Source organism: Homarus americanus, unplaced genomic scaffold (genome assembly GCF_018991925.1).
Source record: "Homarus americanus isolate GMGI-L3 unplaced genomic scaffold, GMGI_Hamer_2.0 scaffold6317, whole genome shotgun sequence".
NCBI lineage: Eukaryota > Metazoa > Arthropoda > Malacostraca > Decapoda > Nephropidae > Homarus > Homarus americanus.
Genome location: NW_024730668.1, coordinates 19811818 through 19826737, shown reverse-complemented (window position 1 = coordinate 19826737; position 14920 = coordinate 19811818). Strand labels below are relative to the sequence as shown.

General features: G+C 35.6%; 1 protein-coding gene across 1 annotated transcript in view; it reads right to left on the bottom strand.

Moving 5' to 3' along the window:
• Positions 1–4840: 4840 nt before the first annotated feature.
• The window catches only part of LOC121867279 (DNA-(apurinic or apyrimidinic site) endonuclease-like), an 11945-nt gene continuing 1865 nt past the window's right edge, over positions 4841–14920 (bottom strand). Inside the window, exons 2-7 of the mRNA XM_042367159.1 lie at positions 9913–10158; positions 9165–9294; positions 8276–8419; positions 7241–7384; positions 6653–6833; positions 4841–6208 (exon numbers count right to left, since the gene is read on the bottom strand). Of these exons, the coding sequence (XP_042223093.1) occupies positions 6091–6208; positions 6653–6833; positions 7241–7384; positions 8276–8419; positions 9165–9294; positions 9913–10158 (963 nt within the window). The 3' untranslated portion in view covers positions 4841–6090. The remainder of the gene's footprint in view (positions 6209–6652; positions 6834–7240; positions 7385–8275; positions 8420–9164; positions 9295–9912; positions 10159–14920) is intronic.

Genomic DNA, 14920 nt, shown 5'->3' with positions numbered 1-14920 from the left:
GTGCATACCATCATAAAGTTAAGATACAAATTATACTACAATGTAGGTATTGTGTCTGAAAAAATGGAGTTTGGGAGTCAGCCCAGTCTCTATTTCAATTAATCCCATATGTTCTGTAATTTCATTTCAGCGTTTCTCGTTTTACGCGCTACTCCGCGGGTTCAATTGACCGCGTAAATGAAGACCCAACTGTACTTCATATTTCATGATCATGACATTTATCAAGCTGTTCCTCAAGCATCTGATGAGCACTAATATACTGTATTGATATAATAAATACTGTAATTGATTACCTCTACTGCTCAGTGACATCGGGAGAAGATGTCTGATTTTTGTAAGCATCTCCCTGGTGCTGTCCTTCGACAATCTGTAGTGATGAATAAATTCCTTTTCATTATAATACTAAAAAGGATTTCATCTTACATGAAATCGTCGCTTCCTCATATTATCTAGCTGACTTAACATCCTTATTTCTTCAAGTTTATCAAAGTCTTGTCTGTACCTGTAGGTCTGCATGCTGTAAAATTATAACATTATCATTTTATTAATTTGTTCTTAATTGAAATTTTGTAATAAAATTTATTTCTAGGACTTTTTATTTATTTGTTCTTAATTGAAATTTTGTAATAAAATTTATTTCAAGGACAACTGACCCCTTCACAATTGCCCCCTGGAAAATTGCCCCACATTACCAGTAAATAACTGGCACAAAATATGGATCTAACCTATCTTTAACTTTAAAAAAAAAAAACCTAACCTAACCTCACTTTAACTTAATCTAATCGAATTTAAACTTAACCTAACTTAACCTTACCCAATTTTAACTTAACCTAACTTAACCTTACCCAATTTTAACTTAACCTAACTTAACCTTACCCAATTTTAACTTAACCTAACAAAATATTAAATATGACTGATCCACATTTTTTTTCAATTAACCAATGTTTTTATAGAAATCTGTAAGTGTTGCTGATTGAATACCATCATACAGATGGCAAAGTTAAACTGATCTCTCATCCCAGGGCAGTGGGGGCCCCTGCCTTGCATTGTACACACTTCAAATTGCATAGAAATTTCTTAAGAGCCAAACTACGTCAAGTTGTTTAATTGTCACTCCCAAACTGTCTACTGTGCTGTGTGCTTTTTTGATATTGTTTAGAATATAGCTAAAAATGTAGTTATACTTAGATGAATGAAAATATCAATTGTAAAAATTAAAAGTAAATAGATTTTTTTTTAGCCAAAGAGTGGTGTTGGGTGTATCATTAAAACTGTGATGTAGCCTAGTATTGCAGAATTTTAGAGCAAATTATTTGGATTGATAGTAAGCTGTACTTATTCTTTATTTTATTAGTGACAGTAAATATTTAAGTTAAAGAATAAAGAAAATGAAATCTAATGCTTACTTATGTCGTCATATTTCTGCCTGACACACACAAGACATTGTAGATCATAAACCGTAGCTTCTATCTTGTTGAAAATAAATATTAAAGTTTAAACTAAACTATATTACTGGGCCAAAAACTGTGATATTTTCCTTGCTAACTCAAGATAAAGCGAGCTCACTTGGCTTGCCTCATTCCGGAAAACATACGTGAATTTCGTGGTTCAGATGGTTGAAATTTTATTACTACAACAAAAATATTGTATGAATGAATAAAGATAAGAAACATACCTTAAATGATAACAGAAGTAATTGTTAATTGAAGACGAGGCTCACAGCACAGACAGCAGTCGTCATCGAAGTCGGAGCTGTGATGTCAACATTCCAAAAATGTTTCAAGTTCATAACTGTTGTGAAAGTTCATTTATCCGTATTAACACTTCTTTTAATTGTTCTTATCAAAAAATAATAATATAATTCGACGTAGACATCTGTAATAAAGTACTGGAAAACTTTCATAAAATATAATGATTATTATTTGTCGTAAGGCAGCTATCGGGTGGGGGTAGCCACTCGATGTTGTTTCCAACATTTCAGGGATATGCGTACTGTTCCCTTCCGATACCTTGTTTATCGGGATGACTATTAATAGACCAGCACGAACACTATCAATTGGCATTGTGCTTCGTAATGACTATCAATACGGCCCTAAAACATAAGGGAAAAAATGACTATTATGCAAGATTTTACTCGGATGACAAAGTCATCAGGTTCAACTCTGGCTGAAGCTGTAGCTTTCCATAAAGCTGTTGCTGAAACTATTACTGAACCTGAAGTTGATGTTGAAGCTGCTTATGATGCTGAATTTGATGGTGTAGCTGAAGTTGATGGTTTAGGCCTTTGAATAATAAAGCTGTCAAAAGAACCTTGCACAGCTGCTTTCTTTTCTCATAATACATCTTTATGTAGAGGTCATTTGCATTTATTTAAATTTTAATTCTTTCTGTTAATGGATCCACTTCAAAAAATATGTTCATTGCTTGCTCCACATAATATCCACAGACCTCTCACTTTTTTCATATCGTTTTAACACTTCTAGTTTCTCAGCTAAGCTTATACACTTTCTATTAGCTTTTGAAACAACACTACTACTTCACTTGCTCTCTTGCTCATATTGAATAGGGATGCAAAAATGCTGTAAGAAACCAGAGAAAGTTTTTCTCATTCCTGTTCAAATGCTCGAAAACAAAGGGATCGCCAAGCTCCGACTGTTGTTTACTTGCGATGCACATTACCACTCATTAGCCAGGCAGCTTCTTTGTGCAAGGCGCTCTTCATTTTTTTTTACAATTTTTTTTTTATAATACATATCGGGATTTAGTTATTATTTATATGAAAATTTTATTTTATTATATTTTGGTCATAAATACGAAGAAATAATGATGTATATTGAATTGGGTCCTAAATTAACTAGGGTCTTAAATATGAAAAGAAGTTGATCGAACCGTTGTTATCGGAGGCTTTACTGTACCTCACTTGTCAGGAAACAAACTCGGGATATCTGCATGGGAAGGGGGGGGACTAACATGGCACCAGAGGTATTGACTTCAGTTCACGAGTCTGAAAAAAACACTTTGTTTCTCGAGTAGCCAGAACACCATCATACGAACACTGGGAAGGGTCGAGACAGACAGCAAGTCAAGAAAATAAATTACACTGATTGAAATGACGAGAGTAGAGGAGATTAACTGTTTTATGGCCAACAATAACATCTGTGAGAAGAAAGTTTAATGCTCAATACAATAAGGATGCATACAAAGGCATTCAACTTCAAGCGAATGAATAATCTTAGAGAAGCTGGGTGTGCGAATGATAAACCATGACCCTGGAGACCTTGACTCACTGGGGAGAGTCGTACTGTAGTTGCGAAAGAAAAGTTTAAAAGAAACCCACCAGCCTACAAAATCTTCGGAAGAAAAGTACATATACATGCTTACAATATTCAATAGTTTTAAATGTTAAAGGAATTTTTTTCACGCTCACATTGTCCCTTATCAGATTTTTACTCCCCCCCCCCCTCTGTCTCTCTTCGTTTGCAAATTAAGTAATAAATGTTTCTGCATCCTGAAATAAGGTAAAGCCAATATCAGACATAATACAGACTATGTTGTTATCCTGTCGTGTTTAACCAACTGTTCCTAGAACCCAAATGAACATATTTCATGAAAGATGGTTTGGGGAGAAAGCTATAAATTTACGAGTAATTATGCTAAAATTTGATCAATATATCTTTTATACACCATTCACAAATTGATTCTATTACCAATACTTACAAATTTGTTAAACTTCAAAATGCTTCATAAATATCCTGTACATATAAAAACATACAAACACTGCCACCTACACAAACACTTAAAACCCATACAACAAAAAGCCCAGATATTAATCATAGATGCAGTTGAAATAAATATTTGAAAGGTTTGTCCTCATTATTTCTAATTAGATGAACTGTATTCAGACATGTCCTGCTTACCTGTCTTTATTGCGAATACTTAGGTGTTCATAAGTATCGTGGCAGTTCTCCTCGGAGTCCAGGGTGTTGACAGGACATCAATTATATCTGGATTAGTGACTAAGTGCAGGATTTTTCTCCATAGTGATTAGGGCATCCCAGACTCTGTAAACAGTCTAGGCTATTGAAACTGATTACCGAAGCCAGGAGCTGCCACACAAATAATTAAAATATATATGTATATGGTATACCTGTATCACTAAATGGTGTGTACACTGTAGCCGTGATAATTAAAACAAAGACTCACAGACTTAAACTAACCATGTACAGTTCAGTGTTTCTACAGGCACATCACTCTCCTCTCCAACCTGTTTCTCCTCTGCCTTCCAAGGTGGTATTGTCCCCAGCCTCTCTCTCTCTCTCTTTGTACTTCACATCTTAACTGATAAAAAGATGGGATTTCTTGGGTGCAGTACCAGTTGTTGTCACCAAGGTAGAATGTGCGACTGAATTTTGGCGGGCTGGGAAAGTCTGGGGGTGACACTACCTCCTCACTGCCACACTGGTGCATGGTAGATTGAAATTGACACTACAGGTATATCAGACTTCAGCGACATATCAATATTGTTCCCTAATTATTAAACAGTTTTATATCGAAACGAAGCGGTTTAGGAAGATGTAATTCAGCAAATGCCTGTATTTTTAAATTTGCTATTTCTCAGAATATACACTACTTTTTCCTGCTAGAAAATACCTAAGAGAGCTAATGTTACTTTGCTTAGGAATGTTCTATCTGCCTCACCTCAATTATCTTCACAACACACAGCATCCTGTTGCTTCAATGCCTGAACAATATTGGGAGATAACTGGGGTAGGTGAACTAGGACCAGGCAGAGTGATTCAACTCTCCCCTACATTTGAGGTTAATACTGTAAAAGGAAAAGCTAACACAGTCATTTATTTAAAAAAACAAAGAAAATTTTCTTACAATACAGTATTGATAAAAAAATTAAAGATCATTTTCTTCAACTTGAATTACAGTATATATAGCATACAGTCATCATATCCTGAGTGATTAACATGACAGCTGGAAGAAAATACCTTGAATTACAGTATATATAGACCATACAGTCATCATATCCTGAGTGATTAACATGACAGCTGGAAGAAATCACACACAAAACTTTCAATAATTATTTACGTTTCATTAATTTTTCAGTTTCCTTTTAGTAAGAAAAGAACAAATAATTAAATTCAGAACATATAAATGACACATTAAAACCAGTACTTTTACATAACTACAGCAAGTAATAAAACTACCACTGCATTATTCCTTTTATAGATAAGACTCAAGTAATGTAAATATAACTTAAGGTGCATTAAAACAATCAAACTCTACATAATTGTGAGAATAATGTGAAAGAATGGTTGATCATACAAAAGCTGACACCATACACACAGGAGATAAAATTAGCTGAGAAGTATTAAAAAAATATTTACCCAAGGCACAAGGCAAAATAAAAAGCTGAAAAGAAGAATGGAATAGTGACAGTTGGTATATTCGCTACAAAAACTATTTGGGAATTTTATTTTGCTAGACGATATGACAAAGGATGAATGATTTTGACAACCCTACCAAGACAATGGGAGTTGCAGTGTTCATTATGATATTCATTGACCACTCCAAAAAGATACTTTCTGTAGCTCTAGTACAGTTAAATGATATGCAAATGTTTGAAGGAGAGATATAGAAAAGAAGTGAAATGGAACGTTGAACAGCCCTAATTTTACTAACTAAATTCATCAACATGTAAAAACAATAAATGACTCGACTACTGCTGACATTATTTAAAACATTTTCAAAGTATGTAAGAATAATGTTAAAGTAAACACAAATTAAGAAAAAATAATGCTGAATTCATAAATCATTATCAGGTACAAACACCAGAAAAGTACTGCATCAAAACTTTTCATATAATATGCATCAAATTTACAGGAAAAATCTCCTAATCATGTGATCATCAATGCAAAACACATCGTGGGCAATAAGAAAATATGGGAAAACATACAGTATTGTACTGAAAAGTGGAGATGTCACTTTAATTCAAAATTAATCTAAGAAATATGCTTAACTTTTTTTGTGATATCACTTCACAGCAACATGTATGTATGTAGATGAGAATACAAATGGTTATCACATATGCATGAGCAGTGTGATTGGGCAATGATCAGAGCCATAGAGTGAATCACGAATAATGTTATCACACAGTTGAGGAACTAAGCGTTCTGAGAGGACAAAGTAATCCAACCTCCTGAAAAAAAGAAAAAAGTATCAGTACATATATTAATAAGTACATTTTCTTGATTACACTTCTTGTAGACATCCCATGTACTTTACTACCTCAAGCTTGGAGTAAAACGGAACAAAATTAGGCGATTTAAAATGGGGTTTGTGAATTAAAGGCAAAATGAACATTAATAAACAATGGACAGTCAAATGCAAGTTCCTATAAACTAGGGCTTTTAAATACTATCAAAGCAATGATAGTTCCTGAGTAAGAAAAGGCAGGTGTGTGTTTAAGGATACAGAGTACAATATATAAATTCTCGGCTAATGCGGTAACATAATTTGCAAAGTGAATCAACGAGAAATATTCTATAAATTATACACCTGTTGTGGATAGACCTAGGCATTAAGATTTAATTAAATCTTGTAACAAAGATGAGGAATTTCATACCACAGTAACAAAACTTACCAGCCAACATTTTTTGCCCTACAGTTAAACATGTAGGTCCAAAACGTATACTGCGCAGTTTTGTCTGGATATAGATGCCTGAATGAATCCACAAAACCAGCAGCAAGAAGATCTGAAAAGCCATCTTTTTCTTCCTGTGTAAATCCAGCATTCTTCTTGTTTGACTTTGGATTAGCCAAATCTATAATAAACAGAGGTTAAGTCAGTATGGGTCTCATATAATTAACTTATATATACTGTCCCTCCATCATGTAGTGTTGAATCATGTACACACTTTATTCCACACAACCACCGTAAGCAGTCTGTTACTGCTCGAAAAACCTAATTATAAGATACGTACAGTACTTAGCTTCTGCCTTTTTATCATCTGATCATTAACAATAGTTTTATCTGCTAGTGAAACAGGTGTTCTACTTTCCGTCCCTTTTTTTTTCATGATCATTATTGAGACAACTCCCTTTTTTTTCATTATCATTATTGAGACAACTTCATCATATGTCCACCAGCTTCAGAAGGTTATATTATTATAGCACACATTTTTTATTTATTTTTTTAATCTTTACCTAAAAATCATAAAATCTCACTTACCAATTTCTTTGTGAGACACATTTAGGTCTCCACACAAGATTACAGTCTTTTTAGCATCAAGGTCTTGAAGGTACTCGCGAAACTTGGGATCCCAGTCCAACCTTTTGTCCAAAGTGACAAGTTTCTTTCCAGCATTTGGGACATCTGTTGAGATACAGACCATTTTACAAGACAAAAATGGTTCTTAAAATAGAACACTTGTGATCAAAATAAGAACTTTATGAAGCACTTACTATAGTTAATGCCAAAAGCAATTACAGTATGCACAGTAACTGTCCCACTCTGTGGACCAAAAACAAGGAGTGACAACAACTATGAGCAAGAGCAATTACATAAAATGAAGAATTAAGAAAATTGTATGGCATGAGGCAGAGTACTTCCTGCAACTAGTTAGGATTCATATGAAAATGCATTACATTACAGTGGGCCCCAACTTTTTTTTATGTAAGTAGGTTGCACTGCAAAATGGGAAAAATGCATTAAGCTTGAAACAAATAAATGTAGAAATTTATATAAATATCCTACTCTAAATATCACTTAAATTATAAAATACTTGGAGAATTTAGTTAAAGAGAAAAAATCAAACTTGAAAGTATTTTCCTTTAATAAACAAGAAACACCTTAATTTTTCAATGGCAAGTTTGCAAATGTTTCAGGCATGGACCTGTGAGGCTTTTGGGAGCCTCAGAGTACCAGAGGTACAGACCTGTAAGGTTTTCTAGGGCCAATGAACACCAAACGAGCTGACCTAGGTTCTGTAAATTACAATATATTAGCTACCACCGCAAAATTTTCTTATTATACAATACCAAGTACAGGTAATATTTTTTTAAGATACTGTACCCACATATGAAGTTACACTTCATTAACTGTCTGGATTTTTACGGGACTTAAAGTAATCTTCATTTTTCTTTACATAACAGCTCATTTTACACCTGAAGTAAAACACTTAAAATTATGATTTTCTAAAATACAATACAATACTGTACTAAGGCTTGTTTATGCAACAAGGAAAATGTCTTTCATAATACTTACATGCAGTGACTACAAAATATTTCTCAAACTCTGCTGTAATACAGCGTCCCTCTTCATCATGTTCCTCATCATTAATGCCATAAGTCACTGACAGTGGCTCAATCTTGGAGTAAAGTGCAACACCTGAATATCCATCCTTTTTGGCTGAAAATAATAATGCTTTGTATTAGATTAATAAATTATAACATACATTACTTACAATATGAATACAATCATTCAACTTTTCCAGAGGCTAAGTATATCTGCAAAGTCAAATCCACACATTTCACTCCAAAAATCATTCATCTTATACACTTGTAAGCCACTGCATGTTATAGAAATCCCATTCTACAACCTGACATCAATCAAAGGAGACCCAAGTTTACTTAAACCACAGGAAGGAGAGACTGAACACACCAACAATACCACCACTGAATCCCTTCCCACTACTAGCTGAAACTGTTGATCCTGAAACCACTTATATGTATTTTACATTGTATTTCATACAGATATCTACTGCATATGTATTTCATGTTACTTTAATCGAAGCATGGCTGCAAGAATAGAATGAAAAGGTTTCAGGAAAACTATAGAAATAAAAAATATATAAAAATACTGTAGTACAGGTGAACTAAGGATTCAGAGAACTAATTACAAGAAAATTAAATGTTTTTCTTAACATGGTATGGTACAATTCCACCCAGCTTGTTATGATCAGCTGATTGTGGTAGTGGCACTGAGTCTCTTTCCCACTATGTAAGATGGTAGTCACTCATGAACTGGTAGTCATGATAAACTCTAGAACACATCACATCCCATTCCAGCAACATGGACTGGAGGTACTGTACAGAACTTTAATTTCTTATTATTCCAGATTAAAAACCATTGATGAAAAATAAGAAATACTAACCATGCATGAAGTAACTTTTGTAACCCTTGATATTCTTGAGTTCCTCTGGGAGTTTTCCTTCAGAACATTTTGTCTCTTGGAGGCAGACAACATCAGGATCCTCATCTTCAAACACTGACAATCCACTTTTCTGAAACCAAAATTAATTTTCTTTGTCAACCTAAAATACAATATTTGTCTTACTCCATTCTCGAGAGAATGTATACCTATACTGTATAAACACGACTTAAAACTCATGAGCACAGCAATATTGAATTACTTGAATTTTAAAATTTTAATCTTAAATCCTTAACCATCATGCAGAGAAGTACTTGTGTAAGAAATTTGAACAAAATCTGTTTTGAATTGTTAAGCACTTTTGGGAAAACAAACGCTTTATTTATTAAATTTTTTTAATGAAAACTAATGAACGTATTTAAATTGTGAACTTAGTCTATATTCTTGGGAAAATGTATATACGTAAAGGTGATCTAAAACTCACGGGAATATAGGCTTAAGAAAAGTAAAAGGTTTAAACCATTCCATCCTGGTCTTTGGTACAGTATTGTTGACAAAACCACCAACCCAGCAACTGGCTACATGGAAATAGTCCACACAAAAAAGGTGCCACTCTTCTTTCTTTCTTTCTTACAGTTCACTTATACAATTGTCTCCACGCCAATAATAATTCTTAATAAGATACAAACAATAACTGTGAATAAATAGCAATCCTTTCAGTATTAATGTAAACTCTTATACTGTACTGTACCTTCAACCATGCTCGCACTCCATCCACATTCCATGAAACCACCTTCAGGTTCCACTTCTTGCCATCCTTTGTTTTAGCATCAGAAGAAAACTCATCTTTCTTTAATTTCTTGGTTTCCTTTTTTTCTTTATCACTATCAGCATTATCCTTTGATTTCTTGGTTTCCTTTTTTTCCTTATCACCATCAGCATTCTCCTTTATTTTCTTGCTTTCCTTCTTTTCCTTATCACTAGCAGCATTAGTATCCTTAAAAGAGATAAAAGAATAAATAAAGATTTGTACAACTCATATAAGGTTATTATTGTCTGTAGGTGGCAAACTATGAGATGCGTGCATCACACACAAATCAACCAAGTCAACACAGTGATGTTGGAGGTGGTTACAGGGACCCGCTTTAAGCTGAATTTGATGTAAAAAATATGGTTAATATTTGTCCATTGGTTGTCAGAAGGTTTTCAATATACTGTACTGTATTACAGACAAAAAGACTAAAAAAAACCGAAACATATCACTTCATATAATTTCTTGTGCAAATTAATATTAATGGAGTAACTCACAAGTTTCTATGTGTATATTTCTGTATCCGAAATGTTGCCAGTCACTTGTCTCCTCCTCTTCATGATGTGTCATGTGACATGGCTGGCCAATCATTTTTAACCAGCCTTCCACCACGCAATTTCAAATTTTGAAGGCTTTCGTGATGGCATATAATAAGTGTTATCTCCCATATCTAAAAATATTACAAGACCACAGTGTCCTACCAACATCAAGAGTGTGTCCATGTGTCCTATGTGTGGAAATTGTTTAGTTTTAAGAAAAGACAGTAATTACCATCCTCCACCACTTGTCTCCTGATTGCCAGCTGTGTCCTCCACCACAGTAGCAGGTAAGCTCCAACCAAAATGTTTGGTTGTGTTTTACTCAAAACCTGACTACAATTTTGGTGCAAATTAGCAGTTGCTGTTATTAAAAAAAATAAATAAACTTTAATTTGCAAAAGAAATGAAGATCAGATTTGAATAACAGACCAAAAAACACACACACACAAATTTTTTTATTTTCTGTTGACACTTAATAGCATTCAAATAAAAATATCTTATATCAGTATACCTGTCTACCTTACCAAAACAAGAGAAAATAAAAAGGCCTAACCTAATCTACCCGGCAGGGGGTGGAGGGGTCAGAACCTCCCTAGACCCTCCGATATGTAAACTTAACCCGACCCAACAAGACAAAGGTAAAAATAATGGAACCTAAAGAAGAAAAACCTAAAGAAAAAAATCCAACGAAAATGCAAATAAGCACACACACATACACGAGTATCACATGACATCGACACCTCCGCTGATTGACTGAGTAAGAAGTACAGTAATGGACAGTACAGTATAGTGATACATCCATTAGCCGGAACAATTGGTGCAGAGTTCCAGGAATGAGAGATTTCAGGGTAACGAGGTAAATCTATCAAAGCCGGAAAAAATCCCTCATTCCCGGAATTTTCTGGGTAACGGAAAGATTTTCTGGAAGTTCCAGAAATTGCGCATTACACCATTTCTCGAACCCGGAAAAATATCCCCCATCCTTGGAATTTTCTGGGTACTGGAAAATTTTTGTCAAAATTTCTAGAAAATGCACTTGATTTTCATCTCTAAACCCTGGAAAAAAATGTAATAAAAATCCAGGTACTGGGACAATTTTCTCAGAATTTTCCAGTAAAGTGCCCCTCGAAAATTTTTTCCCAAAGCCGTAAATTTATGGATAATTTCGGTTTTGGAAATTATTTTCAGAGAAAATTTATATTCCGGCTATCAGAGAGTTACGGCTAATGGAGATATTACTGTTATATCCCCATGAATGTGTACTGTCTTACGTGAAATTGAAAAGTAAAAACTCGAAAACTACAAATCTCCGACAGAGCCTCTAGAGAGTGAAGTGCTGTACAGGTGCTCCCCTACTTACGACTGCTTGGACTTACGTCCATCGGTACTTACGACCTGCTCTGACCTTACGACCGTCGGGACATACGACCGCGGCAGTCGTGACCAAAAATATTTTCAAATGACGCGCGCATTTTCTATACCGAAACGTTTCTGTCCCGGGCGAGAGCACGGCGGGCAGGCTTGGGTCACCGTGTGGGTGCACTCACTCAGTGGAGCGCTTAGTTGGTGTTTGGCTATCGTATCCTATACTGATCGCGCTAAGAACTTTCGTTATTATCGTATATAATTGACTTTATAATGACTGGAAAGCGTAAAAGTGAGAGTGCTGGTGGTGCTCCAAAGAAAAGGAGACAGGCAATTACTTTTGAGATGAAAATGAAGATAATAACTCAGCATGAGAATGGAAAGACTGTAGCAACAATCTCACGCGACCTAGGTTTCTCACACTCGACCATATCCACTAATCTGAAGGACAAGTAACGTATTCGTGATGTAGTGAAAGGAACAACACCAATAAAGGGAACTATAATTTCAAAGAAAAGCCAAGGCCCTATTCACGACATGGAAAAATTATTGGTGATATGGATAGAAGACCAGATACAGAAGCGTGTACCCTTAAGCCTTCTAACCATACAGGCTAAAGCAAGAATCCTGTTCCAAAGCCAGAAGGAGCAGGCAGGAGATGAATGTGATCAAACCTTTATAGGAAGTCATGGGTGGTTTGATAGATTTAAAAACCGCTACAGTCTACACAATGTTAAGGTGAGTGGAGAAGCAGCTAGTGCCGATGTTGGTGCTGCCGAAGCTTTTCAGGAGGAGCTAGATGAAGTGATTGTGGAAAGGAATTATTTGCCTGAGCAAATATTCAATGTGGATGAGACTGGATTATTGTGGAAGCGCATGCCTGAGCGGACATACATCCACAAAGAGTCGAAAACAATGCCAGGATTCAAGGCATTCAAGGACAGAATAACACTTCTGTTGGGGGGAATGTTGCTGGTTTCAAGCTAAAGCCCTTCATGATCTATAATTCAGAGAACCCCAGGGCTTTTAAACATGTCAGCAAGCACACACTGCCAGTGTTTTATCGCAGTAATAAGAAAGCCTGGATGACCTTAGCACTGTATGAGGATTGGTTCATGACTTGTTTCATTCCACGAGCCAAGGAGTATTGTCTGCAACAACGGATTCCATTCAAGATTTTGCTGATTTTGGATAATGCTCCGGGACACCCACCACACCTGGACAACATGCACCCTGATGTTAAGATAGTCTACATTCCACCTAACACTACCTCTATCATCCAACCCATGGATCAAGGTGCTATTGCTGCCTTTAAAGCGTATTATTTACGCACAACCTTCGCTCAGGCTGTTGCTGCTACTGAAGGTGAGAAAACGCTCAGAGAGTTTTGGAAGGAGTACAACATTTTGTCATGTATAAAGAACATTAGTGCAGCATGGGATCAGGTTACAAAACATTGCATGAATGGAATATGGAAGAAAATCCTGAAAAGATATGTGAACAGTTTCAAAGGATTTAATGAAAATGAAGTTATTTCGGATATTATTAACAAAATAGTGGAGTTAGGTAAACAGCTGGAGTAAGAAATTGAAAATGAAGATGTTGGACAGCTGGTTGAAAGTGTAGCAGAAGAGCTCAGTAACGAGGATCTTATTGAGCTAGATGCACAGAAAATTGCAGAGGAAGAAGAGAGACAAAATGTAGAAGAACAACCTGCACTCCCCAAAAAGTTTTCAGTGAAACAAATGGCAGAGGCATTTGCTACAATTAATAAAGGAATGCAAATGTTTGATGGCATGGATCAAAATTATGAGCGTTATGCCAAAGTTGACAGAATGATCCAAGATGCACTTGCTTGCTACAGAGAAATTTATAATGAAAAGAAAAAATAAACTGTGCAGTCTAAATTGGACATCTATTTTAAGAAGCCCCCCAGTGCTGCCTCTTCACTCCCTCAAGATGATCCAATATCTTCAACCAACAAGTTTCCACAGTACATAAACCTGTCTGAAGAAAGCAACATTGATGACCCACCCAGCCCTGTCTCCTCCTCTGCTTCATCCAATTAATATAGTCTCCATGTATCCTGTAAATAGAAACTTATGGGGGCCCTGTGTGCATTCAACTGACTACATTAAAGGAAAGTGCTCAGTCACAATGTATCCATTCCTCATTATTTATTACTTTTTCTGTACTGTATTTCATTGTAGATTTTTATAAAAAAAAAATTATTTTTTATTTATTTATTTATTTTATTTTTTATCAATGTTGGACTTACGACCTGGATTTGGGTCCCTAACCCCGTCGTAAGTCGGGGAGCACCTGTATTTTTAATTATTGTTTAGCTCCTCTCCCAATTCTATTACCCAACTAAAAAAAATAAAAAAAATCAACCTAACCTGAAGGAGAAGAAATAATACGTACATAACTAAAATAACAAAAACAATACGTACATAACTAAAATAACAAAAACAATCATTTATATAAAGAAACAATAATCATCAGTGAAGAAAAATATAAAAATCTACAAAAATCATGTTTAGTTGCTGGCTCATTGAATTAGTGTTTTTTGGGGGGGTTAGGGTCATCTCGTACCCAACTCACGAGATAAGTCGTACCCAAGATTACTTGCACCCAATTCAAGAGATAATCCATACCTATTGGTATACAGTATACACCATGCATTTTAGCTTTATCTATGATTACAAAAAAAGATTATGTAAATCTTGTAGGAAAGTGCAGTGAAATAGGGAAATGTAATGCAGGCTTTAAAATGGGTGCATCTCATTACACAGTACAGTCAACCCTCGCTTTACGCGGTCCCACATTCCGCGTTTCCACGTTAACGCGGTGCCCTGCCAGAACCTAACGTGCTCACATTACGCGGAGAGTTTCCGCGCGACGCCATTTTTAGATTCCCCACCCGCCTGCCTGCCTGCCTGTGCGCTCGCCTCCTCTTCCTCCTGGGCAAGCCGCGCAAGGTTATGCAAGTGTGTCTTTGCTATGTATCACTGACGCCATATGACGATCGACTGTGATTGGCC